Source organism: Lissotriton vulgaris, chromosome 6, assembly GCF_964263255.1.
Source record: "Lissotriton vulgaris chromosome 6, aLisVul1.2, whole genome shotgun sequence".
NCBI classification, from domain to species: domain Eukaryota; kingdom Metazoa; phylum Chordata; class Amphibia; order Caudata; family Salamandridae; genus Lissotriton; species Lissotriton vulgaris.
The window spans coordinates 1,860,644,487-1,860,671,345 of record NC_141694.1 but is presented as its reverse complement, the minus strand read 5'-3'; the positions used below and the strand labels follow the sequence as shown (position 1 = coordinate 1,860,671,345).

Genomic DNA, 26,859 nt, shown 5'->3' with positions numbered 1-26,859 from the left:
TGTGTCTTGTACATGGTTGAGTTCTTCTGATCAACTTACTTGATGAGTTTTTTTACACTTTGGTGTGACAGAACGTTCACAATTCAGAGGCCAAGCGGTTGTATTCCATAGATACTCAAAACATTCATCATATACAGGTGTACTGGCAATATATCTCACCTTTAATTAAGTTAAAGCCATTTGCTTTGCTATACAATGCCATTAGCAAAGCAAATGGCTTTAACTTAAAGGCGAGACCTATTGCATTTTCAATGCTTGTTTTTCTAGTTCCAGTACCCCCGGGGCCCCCACTCTGCCTATTCCTTACATTTATATTTTACATTTACTGCAGTGCTGTGAGAATGCATTTTATGAAAATAAATATAAAGTAGGGTTGCCAAAAGAAAAATACCATCCATTTGATGTTTAAAGAGCCTCTTCTTGACACTAAATAGGATTGTAAATAAAATCATATAAATTCATTCCTAATGTAACTTTTCTGTCTTTGTCCCCTCTAATTATCAGTCATGGATCATTGAGGCAGCCCTACAACACAATTAAAAGTGCCTTCTATTTATATTTGCTGTTCGAAGTATGCACCGATGAGTGCTGAAATATACAGCTTTAGGTGAATGTTTATTTTTGTACCGTCTGGGCCATCAAAATAATGAGCAGGCAACCCTAACCCTAGGACTGGAAGTGTGTTGCAGGATCAGCACATTATTTATTTCCTCCACCCTCGGTCCCTGATTAATGCCATAATAGCAATAGTTTAACTTATATCTGAAACCCCTCGCCAATAACATGCTGAGTTACTTCATGTGTCTGGGAATACACCCAGCATTCAGACTACTCGCCTTTCACCTGCACACTCACCCTGCACTCACAATGCACTCACACTGATCACCATGCACTCACACCATTCACCCGCTCAACCTGCACTCATAAGGATTGGGTCCTTATGACTGAAATTTTTGACAGGGGGGTCTCGGCACCCAAAAGTTTGAAGACCTCTGCCCTAGATGCATCAGGAACAGGCAGTGATTCCCCAGAAGACATGTTTCTTGCAGCTGTAAAGCATTGGGAAGGAACAGTTAAGAGTATTTTAGAACTGTGGTGCATTTGGCACAGTCTATATGCCCGTTAAAAATCCACAAAAGGATATGGAGAGGTTTAAAGTCAAGTTAAGGCTCTGTCATGGCTGTGATTGGTGAGGAGGTTGGGTGTATCTGTCTCGGGTATGGGTAGGCTACCAGGCGTCGGGCTGACGGAATAGGAAGGGAGGTGCCTCTGGGCCAAGCGACCTGTAAGTGCGCAGTGGAAAAGTATTGTGTCACAAGCTGAACTCAGAGAGAAGAAAGGCAAGAACATAAAACCTAGTCCCCAACATTCCCCTATACCAACCTCCCACCCCATGCTTTATTCCCTGAAGCATCTGTGGCCCTAAAAAGAAAACTAAAAGCCAACACTGTGAACTTCGGAGTGGAGTGGTGGACCACTGCTAGCTGCAGGATCATGAAAGTTCAGGAGTTTGGGACAGTCCATACGTGTGCTGCCTGCGAGAGGTTTCCTCCATAGTCAGTGTGGCCTCAATCTCCGATCACCGGGCTCCGTGGGAGGTCAGTACTAATCAGGTGATTGACAGGCAGGACGTCAGACCATCTGCCCAGCTCACCTGAAATGGATTCCGGGTCCTGCATCCGCTGAGGCAGAGCCGTGGACACAGAAGACCTGCGTGCCCTCTGTACTGCAAGGGCAGGTAATGAGGAAGCCACTCTCTTGGCATTGTGGCCTCTGCAGGAGCAAGTACATCTCCTCTGGCGCCTGGGAGTCTCATCTGCTGCAGCGCACATGCATGTTTGTGAGGGGGAGGTGTTTGCAGCCATCTGTTGGTTGAGAGGCTGCTCCTCTGTGGCCCAGGTTCAGGCCTCCTCCGAGATGTCAAAGAAGAAGGATTTGTTGTAGAAAACCACTTTGAGTCAAGCGGGATACCGTAGCCTGTAGGGAAGGTTGAGATCTCATAGCTATTACATTGCTTCTGTATAAAAGCGATGTTGGGCTTGCACCTCTTGGCTGTAGTCAAGAAAGATCAATATCTTGTTCCCTTGGTAGGAGAGGCTGGGTAGAGAATGGGCCTCCTGCAGGATAGTGTCTCTGGGCCCGTCAATGGAGCTCAGCGGTGTGAGTCAGTAGCCTGGACACTTGCACCTTCAGTTTCCCAACATCATCTTCCACCAAGGAAGTGCCGGATTGAACATCAGAGATGCTGGTCGTCGGTTTTCAGGGGTCTTGTCTGATGAGAACCAATGTCGACAAACAATTCCCCTATCTTGGTCTCAACAGAGTCCTGAGAGGAATGGATAACCTGGAGGATGGTGGACAGATCTCACTCCATTAAAGGATTTATAGCCAGGATGGCGTCTTCAGAGGTGGTGCAACCTGTGATATTCTGGTCTATGCAGGTTTGAGATAGAGGAAGTTTTAATAGTTTTTCCTTGTCCATGGTGAGCACATGGGGAGGGAGATGCTCACCATTGAGGTAGACCAATTCAAAGAGGAGGTAACATCTCTTGGTCAGGGGACCATTGCATAGGCTAGGAAGGTCAGGGTCAACACCCCTCTTACACTCCACCAGCTATCCAGCAGGAATCTTCCCAACCAGGAACGACTTCCACTATACGTGGCCGCAAGGAAGGCAATGATGTCTCAATGGCACCTCGATCAGGCAAATATGGACGGTAGCCTGTCGTCTTAGGTGCTGCGTGGTGCTATGGGGGCTATGAAGCCTCAAGAGCGATGCACCGGAAGGATCCTCAGTCCAACACCTCAAAGTCTGTCATGGCTGCCAGGTGTCCTGTGCGTGATCCACTAACATGCCACCTTCCTCCCAGTCCATGGGGTCTTATCCTTGTATGAGAACAAGACCTTAGCACTTGGATGGAAGTCCACACATCAGGAGCTACATGAGGGTTTAGGTAATTAGTCGGGGCCAGGGGATGCAACCAGGAAGTCCCAACATCATTTTCAAATTAGCAGGTTGTGTGTGGAAAGTGACCCCGGCAGTACAGGTGTTATGGGGCTAGTGTGGGCCCAGGAATAAGTAGGCTTTACTCCATCCGCCCCGTGCCCCCAGTTCGGCACCAGCCTCCAGGGAATCCAGTACCTGGATCCACCACAAGAGGGGTCCTTGACGAGTAGCAAGTCTCTTACGGTGCCCCACTTCTCTCAGAGATTTAACACTGTTATCAGCCCCCCCACGCAGCCTCCTCACCTGCTCAATCACCGCCCTGCCGAGGACCTCCTGGGGATCAGCTACCAGCAGGCCATCGCGGACACAGGCAAGACAAGGGCAAGAAGGCCTATTCAGAATGGCCCGCCCTCATAGACTGGCCCAGTCATGGGTCTAGCGAAGCCCAGACATCGCAGGCAGTTATAGTCAGCAAAGGGGGGCTGAGATCCTCCAACCTGACCCTGCTTCAACAATAAGTATCTGTGCGGCTCACCAGGCCACACCCCACCCCCTCTGCAGGCTATCATCTCGAGTCAGAGGCCGTGGCCAGAAGCAGCCAATCAAGGCTTGTGCTGTGATACGAGCAGCAGGCCTCGGATAGGCCTCTATGGCAAGCAGGTTGGCGGCAGTCCAGTGGGCCCCACATTCGTCCCGGGCCACAAAAGTCATGGAGGCAGCACAGCTGGGGGCTATTGATACGTTCAACCGACCACACAAGCCCTCCTCAGAGCCCCAGTGGTCCTGGGTCACAGACCCTCAGTGCAGCCTTTCCATGGGGCAGCCATCTTGTGTGTGGGCAGGGCAGATGCCACAGCCCCAGGAGACAATCGTGGTGTCCAGCAAAAGCAGGATTTCTGCGAGGCAGCCACAGGCAGGTACAGGAGTAGTTTGTGGTGTCCAATGCTCCTGAGACTAGCAGGGATATGAGTGAAAGATGTAAGGGTCCAGAGCACACTTAGAGCGGGACCACCATCTTGACGCTCGTAGCCACACACCATTACACCTGTTTGATTGACAACATACATACAAGACAAAAAGACCCTCACAAAAAAGAAAGAGAAAGGGCCTATTGAGATCAAAATATCTAGGATCACAATGGAAAGGATTAGAGAGGTTCAGAGAAAATGTATTAAATCTATTTTGAAAATCTTTGTACAGTTACATGCAATATCAACTCAAGCTAATCGAAAAGTGAGGAGTAGTGAATACTCTCAAGGCTAAAAAGATTAATAGCAAATGTGTTGAATCTACTGTATTTATTACATTGACTGTAGAAATGATCCACGGAAAGTTTTGAAGTATAAGGGCTGCCATGAATACAATATTTTATTGAATTATTGTAACAAACAATAGGGGCGTTTCTGACTGTGATGAATGGAGGTTGAGATGTGCACATCTCTTTATTTACTATGTTAATAATTTCAACCAAGGATTGAAACTAGTAAGTTCTGATTTTATAAGGTATTCTGAGACTTATAGGATGCTTTTGGCTACTGAAAATCTATGTGCAACAACATTGTGCCATTCTCATATGCAATTCACGGTTGGTTATGTATTTTTCTGCTGGTGATTAATTTGCATCATAAGCTCATTCAATATTTCTGCAAATGTTTTACTGACAGATAAGCCAGGTGACTGCCCTAAGGTAAATATTACCTGCCTAATCGATCCTCTGCCCAGAAATTGCAACAATGACGAGGAGTGTGGTGGGATCCAGAAGTGCTGCCAGCAAACCTGTGGCTTTGATTGTACAGACCCTGTGAGCCCAGGTACAGTACAGGTGCTTGACTGTCCACGAACAGGACACAGATTCAGTGCTCAGACCCTATCACGGGTTGTTAGATAATGCAATGTTTTGATGTGCACACCCTAGAGATCTGTTTGAAAGCCGAAAGCTGAATCTCAATGGTCAGTAGTCCGACCTTTGAATTTACTAACATTGTAACACAGTTACCAAATGGACTACTAATGGTAGCCCTGGTAAAAGTTTTGTAAAGCACCTAGACACTGTACATAGAGTGTTGCTAGATTTTAAAATGCACACTCAGCCATTCCAAACTAGTTATCAGTAGAAGCTCTGCATCAAGTGGGAGGCTCTTGTAAGATGCAATCAAACTTGTTCTTTGATGTACCTCGTAGAATAGCATCCTGCATGGGATTCTTCAGTTAGCTCTGAACCGGATCATAAAGCTGCACTTTGTAAAGAAAAAAGGAAGAAAAAAACTGCCATTATAAGAAACGATGCCCATTCCTACACTACAGGGTTCCCAAAGGCGCGTGAATTACGCGCCAACCCGTCGCACTGCGAAGTGAGGGATTTTCCCCTAACATTTAACAAATATCTCTTTTACCAAGTTCAACAATCGATACTCCAATTTGTTCATTAATCATCAAAATGTTTAGTACACTTGGTAGAAGTCACTCAAAATCACTGCGAGTACAGCAGCTTTCTCATTGGTGTTTTATTGTTTAATTTTCAACTGCCTTCAGCGTGCCCATTCGGGCTTCTCTTAAGCATGTAGAGATATAGAATTCATATTTCAGAACCGCACAAAATTCCACCCAATGCATTTCAGCCTCTCTTTAGACCTTTGTCAGGGGTAACTGAAAGAAACAGAAAAAGAACATAAAACCCTGTTGTTCAAAACATAATTGAATCAGACCCTCCTATACTTGTGCCTTTGAAATCATACGTTTTCGATCATCGCACCCCTACCAGTTTGTGAAACAACATGCCCAACAACATTTTCTCAATTTTCCTTTAAAAAATACCTGAAACCAGTGCATTCGAGACAAACAATATCTGCATTTAAACTAATCAATAAATACAACAAACCAATCCGTCTAAGTGCAAAAAGTCCTTGCTTCTGCCAAACAATAACCCCTTCCCACCTCTTGGTTACCAGTCTTAGGGCCATATGTATGAAGGTACCTATTTGCGATTCTGAAATAGCGATTTTTAAGAAATCGCTATTTCAGAATCGCACATTGGAATGTATGTACAAATTCGCTTTTCTTTAGCCAATTCTTAGTATTCCCTAATTGCGATTAGCAAATTGCGATTCGCAATTAAGGAATACTTTCCCATTCAGTTCTATGGGCCAGGAGGCCCATAGGAATGAATGGGAAGGTATTCTCAATTTTGCGATTCGCAATTTGAAAATCGCTAATTGAGAATGATTTCTAAGTTTGCTCACCCAAACTTGATTCCGGGTCCTGCATTGGCTGAGGCAGAGCGGTGGACACAGAAGACCTGCGTGCCCTCTGTACTGCAGGGGAAGGTAATCAGGAAGCCACTCTCCTGGCATGTTTGCCTCTACAGGAGTGAGTACACCTCCTCTGAGGCCTGGGAGTCTCATCTGCTGCAGTGCACGTGCATGTTCATGAGGGGGAGGTGTATGCGGCCACCTCTTGGTTGAGAGGCTGCTCTCCTGTGGCCCAGGTTCAGGACTCCTACAGGGTGTCAAATAAGTAGGATACAGGAGCCTGTATGGAGGTTGAGATTCCAGAGATTTTGCATTTTTTCTGTATAGGAGCGATGTTAGGCTTGCACCTCTTTGCTGTATTCAAGAAGATCAATTTCTCGTTCCCCTGGTAGGAGAGGGTGGGCAGAGAATGGGCCTCCTGCAGGATAGTGTGTCTGTCTTTAAAGTTGAGCACTCAGATGATCATTCGTCTGTGTGGGGCCCCCAGGAGAGGTCTGGGCACGAGAGCCCACTGAGGCTGCTCAACAACAAACCATGCCGAGAAGCGATCCTAGGGCATCTAGGATCTAATCCAGCTCTCCAGGACGGTCACAGCTTGCGTTAGTTCCACTCTCTCCGGAATGCCAATGAAGCCTAGAATGTTCTGGCAGGAGTGATTTTCAGTATCCTCAGCCTGTCAATGGAGCTCAGCAGTGTGAGTCAGTAGCCTGGAGACTTGCACCTTAAGTTTCCCAACATCAGCTTCAACCAAGGATGTGCAGGATTCCACATTAGAGATCCTGACCATCTTGTTTCGGGGGTCTTGGATGGTGAGAACCAATGTCAACAATCCATTCCCCTATCTTGGTCTCTACAGAGTCCTGAGAGGAATGGATAGCATGGAGGATGGTGGACAGATCTCACTCCATTAAAGGACCTATGGCCGGGATGGCGTCTTCAGAGGAGGAGCAACCTGTGATATACTGGTCTATGCAGTTTTGAGATGGAGGAAGTTTTATTCGTTTATCCTTGCCCATGGTGAGCACGTGGGTAGGGAGTTGTTCCCCATTGAGGTAGAGGAATTCAAAGAGGAGGTAACAACTCTTGGTCAGGGGAGCATTGCATAGGCTAGGGAGGGCAGGGTCAATACCCCTCTTACACTCCACCAGCTATCCAGCAGGAAGCTTCCCAACCAGGAACCAGTTCCACTATACGTGGCCACAGGGAAGGCAATGGAGTCTTGATGGAATCTCGATCAGGTAAATATGGACAGTAACCTGTCGTCTTAGGGGCTTTGTGGTGCTATGGGGCCACGAGTCCTTAAGAGTGATGCACGGGAAGTATCCACAGTGCAACACCTCAAAGTCTGTCATGGCTGCCAGGTGTCTTGTGCATTATCCACTATCAGGCCACCTTCCTACTAGTCCATGGGGTTTAATTCTTGTATGGGGAGAAAGACCTTTGCACTTGGATGGAAGTCCATACATCAGGAGCCACGTTAAGGTAATAGGTGAGTACCCAGGGCAAGGGGATGCAACCAGGAAGTCCCCCCAGCATCTTCAAATCAGCAGGTTGTCTTTGGGAAGTGGCCCCGGCAGTTCAGGTGTTATGGAGCTAGTGTGGGCCCAAGAATAAGTAGGCTTCAATCCATCCACCCTGTGCCTCCAGGTCGGCGCCACCCCCCAGGGAATCCAGTACCTGGATTCACCACAGGAGGGGTCCTTGACAAATAGCAAGTCTCTTACTGTGCCCCAATTCTCTCAGGGATTTAACTCTGTTACCACATCCCCCAGCCTCCTCACCTGCTCAATCACCACCCTGCTGAGGACCTCCTGGGGATCAGCTACCAGCATGCCATCGCTGAGCCAGGCAGGACAAGAGAAAGAAGGCGTATTCAGAATGGCCCACCCCCAAAGGCTGGCCTGGTCACGGGTCTAGCGGGAGCCCAGACATCGCATGCACGTATAGTCAGCAATTGGGGGGGCCTGAGATCCTCCAATCTGACCCCTGCTCCAACAATAAGGATCCGTGTGACTCACCAGGCCACACACCCCCCCCCCTCCGCAGGCTATCATCTGAAGTCTGAGGTCGTGGCCAGAAGCAGCCAATCGAGGCTTGTGCTGTGATACGAGCAGCAGACCAGCAGGCCACGGATAGACCTCTATGGCAAGCAGGTTGGCGGCAGTCCAGTGGGCTCCAAATCCGTCCCGGGCCACAAAGTCACAGAGGCTGCACAGCTGGGGGCCATGGAAACGTTCAGCCAACCACACAAGCCCTCCTCAGAGTCCCAGTGGTCCTGGGTCACAGACCCTCAGTGCAGCCTTTCCATTAGGCAGCCATCTTGTGTGTGGTCTGGCTAGATGCCACAGCCCCAGGAGACAATCGTGGTGTCCAGCAGAAGCAGGATTTCTGCGAGGCAGCCACAGACAGGTACAGGAGTACTGTGTGGTGTCCAGTGCTCCCGAGACTAGCAGGGATATGAGTGAATGATGTAAGCACACTAAGAGTGGGTCCACCATCTCGACGCTCATAGCCACACACCATTACACCTGTTTGATTGACAACATACATACTAGAACAAAAGGCACTCACAAAGATGAAAGAGAAAGGGCCTATGGAGATCAAAATACCTAGGATCACAATGGAAAGGATTAGAGAGGTTCAGAGAAAATGTAATAAATCTTTTTTGAAAATATTTGTACAGTTACATGCAATATCAACTCAAGCTAATCGAAAAGTGAGGAGTGTTGAATATTCTCATGGTTGAAAAGATTAATAGCAAATGTTGTGTCGAATCTACTGTATTTATTACATTGACAGTAGAAATTATCCACAGAAAGTGTTGAAGTATAAGGCATTCCATGAATACAATATTTTATTGTATTATTGTAAAAAACGATAGGGGTGTTTCTAACTGGGACTGTGATAAATGGAGGTTGAGCTGTACACATCTCTTTTTTCACTATATTAATAATTTCAACCAGGGATTGAAACTGGTAAGTCCTGTTTTTATAAGGTACTCTGAGACTTATAGGATGCTGTTTGCTACTGAAAATCTATGTGCAAAAAAATTGTGCCATTCTCATATGCAATTCATGGTAGGTTATGTATTTTTCTGCTGGTGATTAATTTGCATCATAAGCTCATTCAATATTTCTGCAAATGTTTTACTGACAGAGAAGGCAGGTGACTGCCCTAAGGTAAATTATACCTGCCTAATCGATCCGCTGCCCAGAAGTTGCAACAATGACGGGGAGTGTGGTGGGATCCAGAAGTGCTGCCAGCAATCCTGTGGCTTTGATTGTACAGACCCTGTGAGCCCAGGTACAGTACGAGTGCTTGACTGTCTATGAATAAGACACAAATTCAGTGCTCAGACCCTATCACGGGTTGTTAGATAATGCAATGTTTTGATGTGCACACCCTAGAGATCTGTTTGGAAGCCGAAAGCTGAATCTCAGTGGTCAGTAATCCGAACTTTGAATTTACTAACATTGTAACACAGTTACTTAGGGCCAGAAATAGGTAAACCCATTTTACCGACTCTAAAATACCGAATCATACAGATTCGGTATTTTAGAATTGGAAAATGGGATGTAAGTAAATATTCGGTAAAAATTACCGAATCAGTAAGATTCCGTAAAAGGGGGAAAACATTGAAGGGTGGCAGGTTGTCACTTTGACAACCTGTTGCACCCCTCAATTGTGTATGAGTGCACATGTTGCAGACATACATGCCCTAAGGGCATGTATGTCTGCAACATGGCACTGTTGGAAAAGCAAAAGATGCTTTTTTAAAGGTTTTCATTATCTACCCCAACTTGTAGTTGGTGGTAAATAACGAATCCTTAACTGAGGAATGCACTGACTTGAGTGCTCCCTACTGCCTAGATTCAGTAATTTACCGAATCGGTATGTTAGGAATTCAGTATTTTACAGAATCCTTAAATTACCGATTCGGTAAAATACTGAATCCTACAAAAATGCCACCTACATCTGAAAAGCCCAATGCCGGTCAGTAACGGCCAAAATTCGGTAATTTTGGCCGTTACCGAGAGGTATTGGGTGACCTACATCTGGCCCCAAATGCACTCCTAATTGTAGCCCTGGTGAAAGTTTTTGAAAACACCTAGACACTGTACATAGACTATTGCTCGATTTTAAAATGCACACTCTGCCATTCCAAACTAGTTATCAGTAGAAGCTCTACATAACGTTGGAGGCTCTTGTAAGATGCAATCAAACTTGTTCTTGGATGTACCTTGAAGAATTACATCCTGCATGGGATTCTTCTGTTAGCTCTGAACCGGGTCATAGAGCTGAACTTTGTAAGGAGGAAAGAAGAGAATAACTGCCATTATAAGAAAAGATGCCTGTTCCTACACTACAGTGTTCCCAAAGGCGCGTGCATTACGCGTCAGCCCGTTGCACTGCGAAGTGAGAGATTTTCCCCATAGCATTTAACCAATATCTCGTTTACCAAGTTTAACAATCGATACTCCAATTTGTTCATTAATCATCGAAATGTTTAGTACACTTGTTAGAAGTCACTCAAAATCACTGCGAGTACAGCAGCTTTCTCATTGGTGTTTTATTGTTTAATTTTCAACTGCCTTCAGCGTGCCCATCCGGGCTTCAACTTAAGCATGTAGAGATATATAATTCATATTCCAGAACCGCACAAAATTCCACCCAATGCATTTCAGCCTCTCTTTAGACCTTTGTCAGGGGTAACTGAAAGAAACAGAAAAAAAACATCTAAACCTGTTGTCCAAAACATAATTGAATCAGACCCTTCTATAGTTGTACCTTTGAAATCATACGTTTTCGATCATTGCACCCCTCGCAGTTTGTGAAACAAAATGCCCAACAACATTTTCTCCATTTTCCTTAAAAAATACCTGAAACCAGTGCATTCCAGACAAACAATATCAGCATTTAAACTAATCAATAAATACAACAAACCAATCCGTCTAAGTGCAAAAAGTCCTCGCTTCCAAACAATAATGGCTTCCCACCTCACGGTTACCAGTCTAAATCCTAATGACAACCTGTCTTTCACAAACCCATAATAGTGACTGCTCTGCCTTGAATGCGCGGGTCTGTGACCTTATCGCCTCCTCTACGTTCTCTCTCTCTATGATAACTGCGTGTTCTCTTTGTCTTATCTTCACATCAGCTGCTAAGCTCACCCTCCAGAATCCTTTCTATTTATAGCCATTTGAACTGATCTTTTCTCTTCCAGGGGATCCTCATCAATAGTCATAAGCACATGAATATTCCCGCTCATGCGTGGGACCCCGGAAAACATAGGCTGCATTGTAGAAAAACCATAGAGTAGAAAGCTGAAAAGCTAACTCACACAACAGTAACAGAAAACGGGCTCCGTGCCTTTAAGGCAGCCATGACCCCTAGCTCCCATCATGCCTCATGTGAGTTAGCTTTTCACCTTTCTACTCTATTGTTTTTCTACAATGCAGCCTATGTGCTGACAATGCTTTCACTTTCCCTGCAGGATTAACTTTTGTACTGTATAATAAAGCAGTTTTCGAAGGTTCTTCTTTCTCTCTGCTTTATTGAAATGTTTTATGTGGAAAGAATTCTATTGCAGCATTGATAAGCTTTTCCAGAGACGACTGCATTGTATGTTTATATATGTATATATACATATATGTAGAGCTACATATATATAATATATGTTTTCCGGGGTCCCGCCCATGGGCGGGAATATTCATGTGCTTATGACTTTGATGAGGATACCCCTGGAAGAGAACTAGGATTACAGGTAAGAAACTAATCCATCCTGACCATTCCCACACCACAGCATGAGTACCGATACACTCTTCGACACTCATAAAACAGTAATCCCATCTCAAAAGCATGCAGCATCCTGTAGAACCCACCTAAGTTAAGACATACTGCTCAGCAATAAAATGATACCCCCAATCCAGGCTGCAACACAGAGTTATTTCACTCAGTCAACAGGAAAGATGAATTGCCATCTTAAGAACAGGCGTGCACCCGTAACTAAAGAAATAAAGTGTGGTACGATGAAAAGAGATTTAATGGCAGGGCCTTGCAAGTTGGGAGGAGAAAATGATGGGCCATTGCCATGCGGAGGAACTGAAGGCAGTGTCTTGTGTTGCGGCGGGGCAGGAAGCCATTCTGGTCCGGGTGGATCAGTGTGTGGATCACCTGTTTCAGATGAGTTGCTAGGACCGTGGCATACATTTTAACCTCAGTGTGATGAGGGAGATCGGACGGTAGTCAAAACAGGAGGACGATGCAGGGTGTATTTTGTGAATCACCACAATGCTGGGAATGTCAATATCTACTGGGAAAGTACAGTTCTTCGCTACTTTTATGTACAGGGTGTGGAGTAGTTGAGATAGAGTATCCTAAAAGGCTTTGTAGTACTCTTTCAGGTACCCATCAGGGCCTGGGGTCTTCTTAGACACAACGGCGGAAATAGCCCCCTCCATCTCATCGATCAAGATAGGTTGATCAAGTAATTGGACATTGGCGCCCGAGAGTTGTGAGAGCGGTATCTTCCATATCAAATGGGGACTGAGTCCCAGGTCCACAAATGAGGCCGCCATATAGCGGTGATGGTAGTATTCAGTGAAGGTATGTGCAATGGAGGCTGTGACGCCCTGAGAATGACCCTCAGTGTCTACAATCTCTGGGATTATTCGATTTTCTAAGGGGTTGGAGGCAAGACAATTAAAGAGTTTGCCATTTTTGTCTCCCTACCCATAGATTCGGGTTGTGGAAGTTCTCTACATCTTTTTGTCCGTGTCCAGAGTGATATGAAGACTTTCTTTCCACAGGAGCTAAAATTGCCAAGGTGTGTCGCCTCAGCCATCTGTGGCCTTGGTGTGCTCCAGACGGATGATCTGAGCCTCCAGCTTGGAGAGATGGTCCTCTCGACCCTCTGCTTTTTTTTAGGTAGCCTTTATCGAACCCCCCTCTGATGGTGGTCTTACCCACTGCAACAGGGTACTGGGGCACCAAACCATGCATTTATTGTGCTGAAAGTAAAGCTCAACTTTGTTCCCCGGGGCCTTCTTATAGTCCCTGTCCTGGACAAACCAGGCGTTCAGCCACCAGCTAGGGCGGAGAGCTCCAGAGGGACCTCCCAAATGGAGGAGGAGGTAAACATGGTCATAGATTCCCTAGCAAGGATTTGAATATCAGTGACTGCTCAGTATTCAACTGCAGGCATGAATGTATTGACTCAATGCAGGAGTGAGTGTGGTGAGCATGCAGAAATGTGGTTGTATTGGAGCAGGCGGGAGTTCCATATTCTCTACACATCGAACATGACAAACCTGGAGGCCCATTGTAAGAGATGTTTAGCGTTTGTGCAGCGTTGATGAGAGGGGATCCCGGTGGAATCACTGTTCTGAGCTAAGACTGCATTAAAGTCTCCCCCTATTACCGTCAACCCTTATCGATGGGCCGACAGTAGTGTTGAGAGGTCTCGAAGGGAAGAGTTGCCAGGTGCACATATGTTGAAACAAGATTAAGGGTATGACCATTCAGTGTTACTATGAGGGCCAAAAACTTCCCCTGGGGATCTTTAGGTAGGAATGGAATAAGAGGATTGCTATGCCATGGAATCCTCGTGTAAACCGGGTGTGGAAAAACCTATCATACCCTAGATGCATCAGGAACAGGCAGTGATTCCCCAGAAGACATGTTTCTTGCAGCTGTAAAGCATTGGGAAGGAACAGTTAAGAGTATTTTAGAACTGTGGTGCATTTGGCACAGTCTATATGCCCGTTAAAGTTCTACAAAAGGATATGGAGAGGTTTAAAGTCAAGTTGAGGCTCTGTCATGGCTGTGATTGGTGAGGAGGTTGGGTGTATCTGTCTCGGGTATGGGTAGGCTACCAGGCGTCGGGCTGACGGAATAGGAAGGGAGGTGCCTCTGGGCCAAGCGACCTGTAAGTGCGCAGTGGAAAAGTATTGTGTCACAAGCTGAACTCAGAGAGAAGAAAGGCAAGAACATAAAACCTAGTCCCCAACATTCCCCTATACCAACCTCCCACCCCATGCTTTATTCCATGAAGCATCTGTGGCCCTAAAAAGAAAACTAAAAGCCAACACTGTGAACTTCGGAGTGGAGTGGTGGGCCACTCCTAGCTGCAGGATCATGAAAGTTCAGGAGTTTGGGACAGTCCATACGTGTGCTGCCTGCGAGAGGTTTCCTCCATAGTCAGTGTGGCCTCAATCTCCGATCACCGGGCTCCGTGGGAGGTCAGTACTAATCAGGTGATTGACAGGCAGGATGTCGGACCATCTGCCCAGCTCACCTGAAATGGATTCCGGGTCCTGCATCCGCTGAGGCAGAGCCGTGGATACAGAAGACCTGCGTGCCCTCTGTACTGCAAGGGCAGGTAATGAGGAAGCCACTCTCTTGGCATTGTGGCCTCTGCAGGAGCAAGTACATCTCCTCTGGCGCCTGGGAGTCTCATCTGCTGCAGCACACATGCATGTTTGTGAGGGGGAGGTGTTTGCAGCCATCTGTTGGTTGAGAGGCTGCTCCTCTGTGGCCCAGGTTCAGGCCTCCTCCGGGATGTCAAAGAAGAAGGATTTGTTGTAGAAAACCACTTTGAGTCAAGCGGGATACCGTAGCCTGTAGGGAAGGTTGAGATCTCATAGCTATTACATTGCTTCTGTATAAAAGCGATGTTGGGCTTGCACCTCTTGGCTGTAGTCAAGAAAGATCAATATCTTGTTCCCTTGGTAGGAGAGGCTGGGTAGAGAATGGGCCTCCTGCAGGATAGTGTCTCTGGGCCCGTCAGTGGAGCTCAGCGGTGTGAGTCAGTAGCCTGGACACTTGCACCTTCAGTTTCCCAACATCATCTTCCACCAAGGAAGTGCCGGATTGAACATCAGAGATGCTGGTCGTCGGTTTTCAGGGGTCTTGTCTGATGAGAACCAATGTCGACAAGCAATTCCCCTATCTTGGTCTCGACAGAGTCCTGAGAGGAATGGATAACCTGGAGGATGGTGGACAGATCTCACTCCATTAAAGGATTTATAGCCGGGATGGCGTCTTCAGAGGTGGTGCAACCTGTGATATTCTGGTCTATGCAGGTTTGAGATGGAGGAAGTTTTAATAGTTTTTCCTTGTCCATGGTGAGCACATGGGGAGGGAGATGCTCACCATTGAGGTAGACCAATTCAAAGATGAGGTAACATCTCTTGGTCAGGGGACCATTGCATAGGCTAGGAAGGTCAGGGTCAACACCCCTCTTACACTCCACCAGCTATCCAGCAGGAATCTTCCCAACCAGGAACGAGTTCCACTATACGTGGCCGCACGGAAGGCAATGATGTCTCAATGGCACCTCGATCAGGCAAATATGGACGGTAACCTGTCGTCTTAGGTGCTTCGTGGTGCTATGGGGGCTATGAAGCCTCAAGAGCGATGCACCGGAAGGATCCTCAGATCAAAACACCAAAGTCTGTCATGGCTGCCAGGGGTCCTGTGCGTGATCCACTAACATGCCACCTTCCTCCCAGTCCATGGGGTCTTATCCTTGTATGGGAACAAGACCTTAGCACTTGGATGGAAGTCCACACATCAGGAGCTACATGAGGGTTTAGGTAGTTAGTCGGGGCCAGGGGATGCAACCAGGAAGTCCCACCATCATTTTCAAATTAGCAGGTTGTGTGTGGAAAGTGACCCTGGCAGTACAGGTGTTATGGGGCTAGTGTGGGCCCAGGAATAAGTAGGCTTTACTCCATCCACCCCGTGCCCCCAGTTCGGCACCAGCCCCCAGGGAATCCAGTACCTGGATCCACCACAAGAGGGGTCCTTGACGAGTAGCAAGTCTCTTACGGTGCCCCACTTCTCTCAGAGATTTAACACTGTTATCAGCCCCCCCACGCAGCCTCCTCACCTGCTCAATCACCGCCCTGCCGAGGACCTCCTGGGGATCAGCTACCAGCAGGCCATCGCGGACCCAGGCAAGACAAGGGCAAGAAGGCCTATTCAGAATGGCCCGCCCTCATAGGCTGGCCCAGTCATGGGTCTAGCGAAGCCCAGACATCGCAGGCAGGTCTAGTCAGCAAAGGGGGGCTGAGATCCTCCAACCTGACCCTGCTCCAACAATAAGTATCTGTGCGGCTCACCAGGCCACACCCCACCCCCTCTGCAGGCTATCATCTGGAGTCAGAGGCCGTGGCCAGAAGCAGCCAATCAAGGCTTGTGCTGTGATAAGAGCAGCAGGCCTCGGATAGGCCTCTATGGCAAGCAGGTTGGCGGCAGTCCAGTGGGCTCCACATCCGTCCCGGGCCACAAAAGTCATGGAGGCAGCACAGCTGGGGGCTATTGATACGTTCAGCCGACCACACAAGCCCTCCTCAGAGCCCCAGTGGTCCTGGGTCACAGACCCTCAGTGCAGCCTTTCCATGGGGCAGCCATCTTTTGTGTGGGCAGGGCAGATGCCACAGCCCCAGGAGACAATCATGGTGTCCAGCAGAAGCAGGATTTCTGCGAGGCAGCCACAGGCAGGTACAGGAGTAGTTTGTGGTGTCCAATGCTCCTGAGACTAGCAGGGATATGAGTGAATGATGTAAGGGTCCAGAGCACACTTAGAGTGGGTCCACCATCTTGACGCTCGTAGCCACACACCATTACACCTGTTTGATTGACAACATACATACAAGACAAAAAGACCCTCACAAAGAAGAAAGAGAAAGGGCCTATGGAGATCAAAATACCTAGGATCACAATGGAAAGGATTAGAGAGGTTGAGAGAAAATGTATTAAATCTATTTTGAAAATATTTGTACAGTTACATGCAATATCAACTCAAGCTAATCAAAAAGTGAGGAGTAGTAAATACTCTCAAGGCTAAAAAGATTAATAGCAAATGTGTTAAATCTACTGTATTTATTACATTGACTGTAGAAATGATCCACGGAAAGTTTTGAAGTATAAGGCCTTCCATGAATACAATATGTTATTGAATTATTGTAACAAACAATAGGGGCGTTTCTGACTGTGATGAATGGAGGTTGAGATGTGCACATCTCTTTATTTACTATGTTAATAATTTCAACCAAGGATTGAAACTAGTAAGTTCTGATTTTATAAGGTATTCTGAGACTTATAGGATGCTTTTGGCTACTGAAAATCTATGTGCAACAACATTGTGCCATTCTCATATGCAATTCATGGTAGGTTATGTATTTTTCTGCTGGTGATTAATTTGCATCATAAGCTCATTCAATATTTCTGCAAATGTTTTACTGACAGATAAGCCAGGTGACTGCCCTAAGGTAAATATTACCTGCCTAATCGATCCTCTGCCCAGAAATTGCAACAATGATGAGAACTGTGGTGGGATCCAGAAGTGCTGCCAGCAAACCTGTGGCTTTGATTGTACAGACCCTGTGAGCCCAGGTACAGTACCGGTGCTTGACTGTCCACGAACAGGACACAGATTCAGTGCTCAGACCCTATCACGGGTTGTTAGATAATGCAATGTTTTGATGTGCACACCCTAGAGATCTGTTTGAAAGCCGAAAGCTGAATCTCAATGGTCAGTAGTCCGACCTTTGAATTTACTAACATTGTAACACAGTTACCAAATGGACTACTAATGGTAGCCCTGGTAAAAGTTTTGTAAAGCACCTAGACACTGTACATAGAGTATTGCTAGATTTTAAAATGCACACTCAGCCATTCCAAACTAGTTATCAGTAGAAGCTCTGCATCAAGTGGGAGGCTCTTGTAAGATGCAATCAAACTTGTTCTTTGATGTACCTCGTAGAATAGCATCCTGCATGGGATTCTTCAGTTAGCTCTGAACCGGATCATAAAGCTGCACTTTGTAAAGAAAAAAGGAAGAAAAAAACTGCCATTATAAGAAACGATGCCCATTCCTACACTACAGGGTTCCCAAAGGCGCGTGAATTACGCGCCAACCCGTCGCACTGCGAAGTGAGGGATTTTCCCCTAACATTTAACAAATATCTCTTTTACCAAGTTCAACAATCGATACTCCAATTTGTTCATTAATCATCAAAATGTTTAGTACACTTGGTAGAAGTCACTCAAAATCACTGCGAGTACAGCAGCTTTCTCATTGGTGTTTTATTGTTTAATTTTCAACTGCCTTCAGCGTGCCCATTCGGGCTTCTCTTAAGCATGTAGAGATATAGAATTCATATTTCAGAACCGCACAAAATTCCACCCAATGCATTTCAGCCTCTCTTTAGACCTTTGTCAGGGGTAACTGAAAGAAACAGAAAAAGAACATAAAACCCTGTTGTTCAAAACATAATTGAATCAGACCCTCCTATACTTGTGCCTTTGAAATCATACATTTTCGATCATCGCACCCCTACCAGTTTGTGAAACAACATGCCCAACAACATTTTCTCAATTTTCCTTTAAAAAATACCTGAAACCAGTGCATTCGAGACAAACAATATCTGCATTTAAACTAATCAATAAATACAACAAACCAATCCATCTAAGTGCAAAAAGTCCTTGCTTCTGCCAAACAATAACCCCTTCCCACCTCTTGGTTACCAGTCTTAGGGCCATATGTATGAAGGTACCTATTTGCGATTCTGAAATAGCGATTTTTAAGAAATCGCTATTTCAGAATCGCACATTGGAATGTATGTACAAATTCGCTTTTCTTTAGCAAATTCTTAGTATTCCTTAATTGCGATTAGCAAATTGCGATTCGCAATTAAGGAATACTTTCCCATTCAGTTCTATGGGCCAGGAGGCCCATAGGAATGAATGGGAAGGTATTCTCAATTTTGCGATTCGCAATTTGAAAATCGCTAATTGAGAATGATTTCTAAGTTTGCTCACCCAAACTTGATTCCGGGTCCTGCATTGGCTGAGGCAGAGCGGTGGACACAGAAGACCTGTGTGCCCTCTGTACTACAGGGGAAGGTAATCAGGAAGCCACTCTCCTGGCATGTTTGCCTCTACAGGAGTGTGTACACCTCCTCTGAGGCCTGGGAGTCTCATCTGCTGCAGTGCACGTGCATGTTCATGAGGGGGAGGTGTATGCGGCCACCTCTTGGTTGAGAGGCTGCTCTCCTGTGGCCCAGGTTCAGGACTCCCACAGGGTGTCAAATAAGTAGGATACAGGAGCCTGTATGGAGGTTGAGATTCCAGAGATTTTGCATTTTTTCTGTATAGGAGCGATGTTAGGCTTGCACCTCTTTGCTGTAGTCAAGAAGATCAATTTCTCGTTCCCCTGGTAGGAGAGGGTGGGCAGAGAATGGGCCTCCTGCAGGATAGTGTCTCTGTCTTTAAAGTTGAGCACTCAGACGATCATTCGTCTGTGTGGGGCCCCCAGGAGAGGTCTGGGCACGAGAGCCCACTGAGGCTGCTCAACAACAAACCATGCCGAGAAGCGATCCTAGGGCATCTAGGATCTAATCCAGCTCTCCAGGACGGTCCCAGCTTGCGTTAGTTCCACTCTCTCCGGAATGCCAATGAAGCCTAGAATGTTCTGGCAGGAGTGATTTTCAGTATCCTCAGCCTGTCAATGGAGCTCAGCAGTGCGAGTCAGTAGCCTGGAGACTTGCACCTTCAGTTTCCCAACATCAGCTTCAACCAAGGATGTGCAGGATTCCACATTAGAGATCCTGACCATCTTGTTTCGGGGGTCTTGGATGGTGAGAACCAATGTCAACAATCCATTCCCCTATCTTGGTCTCTACAGAGTCCTGAGAGGAATGGATAGCCTGTAGGATGGTGGACAGATCTCACTCCATTAAAGGACCTATGGCCGGGATGGCGTCTTCAGAGGAGGAGCAACCTGTGATATACTGGTCTATGCAGGTTTGAGATGGAGGAAGTTTTATTCGTTTATCCTTGCCCGTGGTGAGCACGTGGGTAGGGAGTTGTTCCCCATTGAGGTAGAGGAATTCAAAGAGGAGGTAACAACTCTTGGTCAGGGGAGCATTGCATAGGCTAGGGAGGGCAGGGTCAATACCCCTCTTACACTCCACCAGCTATCCAGCAGGAAGCTTCCCAACCAGGAACCAGTTCCACTATACGTGGCCACAGGGAAGGCAATGGAGTCTTAATGGAATCTCGATCAGGTAAATATGGGCAGTAACCTGTCGTCTTAGGGGCTTTGTGGTGCTATGGGGCCACGAGTCCTTAAGAGTGATGCACGGGAAGTATCCACAGTGCAACACCTCAAAGTCTGTCATGGCTGCCAGGTGTCTTGTGCATTATCCACTATCAGTCCACCTTCCTACTAGTCCATGGGGTTTAATTCTTGTATGGGGAGAAAGACCTTTGCACTTGGATGGAAGTCCATACATCAGGAGCCACGTTAAGGTAATAGGTGAGTACCCAGGGCAAGGGGATGCAACCAGGGAGTCCCCCCAGCATCTTCAAATCAGCAGGTTGTCTTTGGGAAGTGGCCCCGGCAGTTCAGGTGTTATGGAGCTAGTGTGGGCCCAAGAATAAGTAGGCTTCAATCCATCCACCCTGTGCCTCCAGGTCGGCGCCACCCCCCAGGGAATCCAGTACCTGGATTCACCACAGGAGGGGTCCTTGACAGATAGCAAGTCTCTTACTGTGCCCCAATTCTCTCAGGGATTTAACTCTGTTACCACATCCCCCAGCCTCCTCACCTGCTCAATCACCACCCTGCTGAGGACCTCCTGGGGATCAGCTACCAGCATGCCATCGCTGAGCCAGGCAGGACAAGAGAAAGAAGGCGAATTCAGAATGGCCCACCCCCAAAGGCTGGCTTGGTCACGGGTCTAGCGGGAGCCCAGACATCGCATGCACGTATAGTCAGCAATTGGGGGGGCATGAGATCCTCCAATCTGACCCCTGCTCCAACAATAAGGATCCGTGTGACTCACCAGGCCACCCCCCCCCCCCCCCTCCGCAGGCTATCATCTGAAGTCTGAGGTCGTGGCCAGAAGCAGCCAATCGAGGCTTGTGCTGTGATACGAGCAGCAGACCAGCAGGCCACGGATAGACCTCTATGGCAAGCAGGTTGGCGGCAGTCCAGTGGGCTCCAAATCCGTCCCGGGCCACAAAGTCACAGAGGCTGCACAGCTGGGGGCCATGGAAACGTTCAGCCGACCACACAAGCCCTCCTCAGAGTCCCAGTGGTCCTGGGTCACAGACCCTTAGTGCAGCCTTTCCATGGGGCAGCCATCTTGTGTGTGGGCAGGCCATATGCCACAGCCCCAGGAGACAATTGTGGTGTCAAGCAGAAGCAGGATTTCTGCGAGGCAGCCACAGACCGGTACAGGAGTAGGTTGAGGTGTCCAGTGCTCCCGAGACTAGCACGGATATGAGTGAATGATGTAAGGGTCCAGAGCACACTTAGAGTGGGGCCACCATCTTGACGCTCGTAGCCACACACCATTACACCTGTTTGATTGACAACATACATACAAGACAAAAAGGCACTCACAAAGATGAAGGAGAAAGGGCCTATGGAGATCAAAATACCTAGGATCACAATGGAAAGGATTAGAGAGGTTCAGAGAAAATGTATTAAATCTATTTTGAAAATATTTGTACAGTTACATGCAATATCAACTCAAGCTAATCGAAAAGTGAGGAGTGGTGAATACTCTCATGGTTGAAAAGATTAATAGCAAATGTTGTGTCGAATCTACTGTATTTAGTACATTGACAGTAGAAATTATCCACAGAAAGTGTTGAAGTATAAGGCATTCCATGAATACAATATTTTATTGTATTATTGTAAAAAACGATAGGGGTGTTTCTAACTGGGACTGTGATGAATGGAGGATGAGATGTACACATCTCTTTTTTCACTATGTTAATAATTTCAACCAGGGATTGAAACTGGTAAGTCCTGTTTTTATAAGGTACTCTGAGACTTATAGGATGCTTTTTGCTACTGAAAATCTATGTGCAAAAAAATGGTGCCATTCTCATATGCAATTCACGGTTTGTTATGTATTTTTCTGAAGTGATTAATTTGCATCATAAGCTCATTCAATATTTCTGCAAATGTTTTACTGACAGAGAAGGCAGGTGACTGCCCTAAGGTAAATTATACCTGCCTAATCGATCCGCTGCCCAGAAGTTGCAACAATGACGGGGAGTGTGGTGGGATCCAGAAGTGCTGCCAGCAATCCTGTGGCTTTGATTGTACAGATCCTGTGAGCCCAGGTACAGTACGAGTGCTTGACTGTCTATGACCAAGACACAAATTCAGTGCTCAGACCCTATCACGGGTTGTTAGATATGGCAATGTTTTGATGTTCACACCCTAGAGATCTGTTTGGAAGCCGAAAGCTGAATCTTAGTGGTCAGTAATCCGAACTTTGAATTTACTAACATTGTAACACAGTTACTTAGGGCCAGAAATAGGAAATCCCATTTTACCGACTCTAAAATACCGAATCATACAGATTCGGTATTTTAGAATTGGAAAATGGGATGTAGGTAAATATTCGGTAAAAATTACCGAATCGGTAAGATTCCGTAAAAGGGGGAAAACATTGAAGGGTGGCAGGTTGTCACTTTGACACCCTGTTGCACCCCTCAATTGTGTATGAGTGCCCATGTTGCAGACATACATGCCCTAAAGGCATGTATGTCTGCAACATGGCACTGGTGGAAAAGCAAACAAAGATGCTTTTTTAAAGGTTTTCATTATTTACCCCAACTTGTAGTTGGTGGTAAATAACGAATCCTTAACTGAGGAATGCACTGACTTGAGTGCTCCCTACTTCCTAGATTCAGTAATTTACCGAATCGGTATGTTAAGAATTCAGTATTTAACTGAATCCTTAAATTACCGATTCGGTAAAATACTGAATCCTACAAAAATGCCACCTACATCTGAAAAGCCCAATGCCGGTCAGTAACGGCCAAAATTCGGTAATTTTGGCCGCTACCGACCGGTATTGGGTGACCTACATCTGGCCCCAAATGCACTCCTAATTGTAGCCCTGGTGAAAGTTTTGGAAAACACCTAGACACTGTACATAGAGTATTGCTCGATTTTAAAATGCACACTCTGCCATTCCAAACTATTTATCAGTAGAAGCTCTGCATAACGTTGGAGGCTCTTGGAAGATGCAATCAAACTTGTTCTTTGATGTACCTCGAAGAATTGCATCCTGCATGGGATTCTTCTGTTAGCTCTGAACCGGGTCATGGAGCTGAACTTTGCAAGGAGGAAAGAAGAGAATAACTGCCATTATAAGAAACGATGCTCATTCCTACACTACAGTGTTCCCAAAGGCGCGTGCATTACGCGTCAGCCCGTTGCACTGCGAAGTGAGAGGTTTTCCCCATAGCATTTAACCAATATCTCTTTTACCTAGTGCAACAATCGATACTCCAATTTGTTCATTAATCATCGAAATGTTTAGTACACTTGCTAGAAGTCACTCAAAATCACTGCGAGTACAGCAGTTTTCTCATTGATGTTTTAATGTTTAATTTTCAACTGCCTTCAGCGTGCCTATCCGGGCTTCAACTTAAGCATGTAGAGATATATAATTCATATTTCAGAACCGCACAAAATTCCACCCAAAGCATTTCAGCCTCTCTTTAGACCTTTGTCAGGGGTAACTGAAAGAAAAAGAAAAAAGAACATCTAAACCTGTTGTTCAAAACATAATTGAATCAGACCCTTCTATGCTTGTACCTTTGAAATCATACGTTTTCGATCATTGAACCCCTCCCAGTATGCGAAACAACATGCCCAACAGCATTTTCTCCATTTTCCTTTAAAGAATACCTGAAACCAGTGCATTCGAGACAAACAATATCAGCATTTAAACTAATCAATAAATGCAACAAACCAATCCGTCTAAGTGCAAAACGTCCTTGCTTCTGCCAAACAATAATCCCTACCCACCTCACGGTTACCAGTCTAATGCCCACATGCATCAAACTCCCGTTTTGCGTTTCCAAAATCGCAATTTTTACCGAATCGCAAATATTATGCGAATTCAAAATTGCGATTTCGCAATTCCCATTGATTCCTATGGGCCAAAAGGCCCATAGGAATCAATGGTAATTGCGAATTCGCAAATTGGAATTAGCAAATGTTGATGCATTCCATGGGTGCAGGGGGGGACCAAAGGACCCCCCCCTGCACCCTTGAAATGTATTTTAAAATGGATGTTTCACACACACATGTCCTAAGGACATGTGTGTCTGTAACATGACAGTGTTTAAAATGCAAATTAGAGCATTTTAGACATTTTTCGCAAATTACCACGAGGTTCTACCTCGTGGTAATTTGCACTTGCAATATTCAAGATCGCAATTTTTTAAAGAATGATGCATTGCATTTAAGGAATCGCAAAATTGTGATTCCTTGAATGCAATTGCATTTTAGAAAATCGCAAAATTAGCGATTTTCAACTAAAACCAATGATGCATCTCAAAAAGCATTTTTGGAATCGCAAACGGACGATTTTAAGGAATCGCACCGTTTGCGACTCCAAAAATGCTTGATGCATGTGGGCATAAATCCTAATGACAACCTGTCTTTCACAAACCTGTAATAGTGACCACTCTGCCTTGAATGCCGCGGTCTGTGACCTTATCACCTCCTCTACGTTCTCTCTCTCTATGATAACTGTGTATTCTCTTTGTCTTATCTTCACATCAGCTGCTAAGCTCACCCTCCCTCTAGCTTTCTACTCTATGGTTTTTCTACAATGCAGCCTATGGGCTGACAATGCTTTCACTTTCCCTGCAGGATTAACTTTTGTACTGTATAATAAAGCAGTTTTCGAAGGTTCTTCTTTCTCTCTGCTTTATTGAAATGTTTTATGTGGAAAGAATTCTATTGCAGCATTGATAAGCTTTTCCAGAGACGACTGCATTGTATGTTTATATATGTATATATACATATATGTAGAGCTACATATATATAATATATGTGTTCCGGGGTCCCGCCCATGGGCGGGAATATTCATGTGCTTATGACTTTCATGAGGATACCCCTGGAAGAGAACTAGGATTACAGGTAAGAAACTAATCCATCCTGATCATTCCCACACCACAGCATGAGTACCGTTACACTCTTCGACACTCATAAAACAGTAATCCCATCTCAAAAGCATGCAGCAGCCTGCAGAACCCACCTAAGTTAAGACAAATTGCTCAGCAATAAAATGATACCCCCAATCCAGGCTGCAACACAGAGTTATTTCACTCAGTCAACAGAAGAGATGAATTGCCATCTTAAGAACAGGCGAGCAACCGTAACTAAAGAAAGAAAGTGTGGTACGATGAAAAGAGATTTAATGGCAGGGCCTTGCAAGTTGGGAGGAGACAATGATGGGCCATTGCCATGCGGAGGAACTGAAGGCAGTGTCTTGTGCTGCGGTGGGGCAGGAAGCCATTCTGGTCCGGGTGGATCAGGGTGTGGATCACCTGTTTCAGACGAGTTCCTAGGACCGTGGCATACATTTTAACCTCGGTATTTATGAGGGAGATCGGACGGTAGTCAAAGCAGGGGGACGATGCAGGGTGTATTTTGTGAATCACCACAATGGTGGCAATGTCAATATCTACTGGGAAAGTACAGTTCTTCGCTACTTTCATATACAGGGTGTGGAGTAGTTGAGATCGAGTACCCTAAAAGGCTTTGTAGTACTCTTTCAGGTACCCATCAGGGCCTCAGGACTTCCTAGACACAACGGCGGAAATAGCCCCCTCCATCTCATCTATCAAGATAGGTTGATCAAGTAATTGGACATTGGCGCCCGAGAGTTGTGGGAGCGGTATCATCCATATCAAATGGGGACTGAGTTCCAGTTCCACAAATGAGGCTGCCAAATAGCGGTGATGGTAGTATTCAGTGAAGGTCTGTGCAATGGAGGCTGAGACGCCCTGAGACTGACCCTCAGTGTCCACAATCTCTAGGATTATTCGATTTTCTAAGGGGTTGGAGGCAAGACAATTAAAGAGTTTGACATTTTTGTCTCCCTACACATAGATTCGGGTTGTGGAAGTTCTCCACATCTTTTGGGCCGTGTCCAGAGTGATATGAAGGATTTCTTCCCACAGGAGCTAAAATTGCCAAGGTGTGTCACCTCAGCCATCTGTGGCCTTGGTGTGCTCCAGACGGATGATCTGAGCCTCCAGCTTGGAGAGATGGTCCTCTTGGCCCTATGCTTTTTTTTAGGTAGCCTTTATCGAACCCCCCCTGATGGTGGTCTTACCCACTGCCACAGGGTACTGGGGCACCGGACCATGCATTTATTGTGCTGAAAGTAAAGCTCAACTTTGTTTCCCGGGGCCTTCTTATAGTCCCTGTCTTGGAGAAACCAAGCGTTCAGCCACCAGCTAGGGCGGAGAGCTCCAGTGGGACCTCCCAAATGGAGGAGGGGAACATGGTCATAGATTCCCTAGCAAGGATTTGAATATCAGTGACTGCACAGTATTTAACTGCAGGCATGAATGTATTGAGTCAATGCAGGAGTGAGTGTGGTGAGCATGCAGAAATGTGGTTGTATTGGAGCAGGCAAGAGTTCCATATTCTCTACTCATCGAACATGACAAACCTGGAGGCCCATTGTAAGAGATGTTTAGCGTTTGTGCAGCGTTGATGAGAAGGGATCCCGGTGGAATCACTGTCCGGAGCAAAGACTGCATTAAAGTCTCCCCCTATTACTGTCAACCCTTATCGACGGGCCAACAGTAGTGTTGAGA

At 46.1% G+C, this 26,859-nt stretch overlaps 1 protein-coding gene across 7 annotated transcripts in view; it reads left to right on the top strand.

The window, feature by feature from the left end:
- LOC147709671 (uncharacterized) overlaps positions 1–26,859 on the top strand; it is a 478,515-nt gene that overhangs the window by 378,950 nt on the left and 72,706 nt on the right. For 5 of the 7 annotated variants that reach the window (XM_086928188.1, XM_086928184.1, XM_086928186.1 and 2 more), the window contains 4 exons: positions 4,612–4,758; positions 9,352–9,498; positions 17,449–17,595; positions 22,198–22,344. In XM_086928188.1, the coding sequence (XP_086784314.1) occupies positions 4,612–4,758; positions 9,352–9,498; positions 17,449–17,595; positions 22,198–22,344 (588 nt within the window). The remainder of the gene's footprint in view (positions 1–4,611; positions 4,759–9,351; positions 9,499–17,448; positions 17,596–22,197; positions 22,345–26,859) is intronic. The other 2 variants (XM_086928187.1, XM_086928183.1) reach the window with 2 other exon arrangements.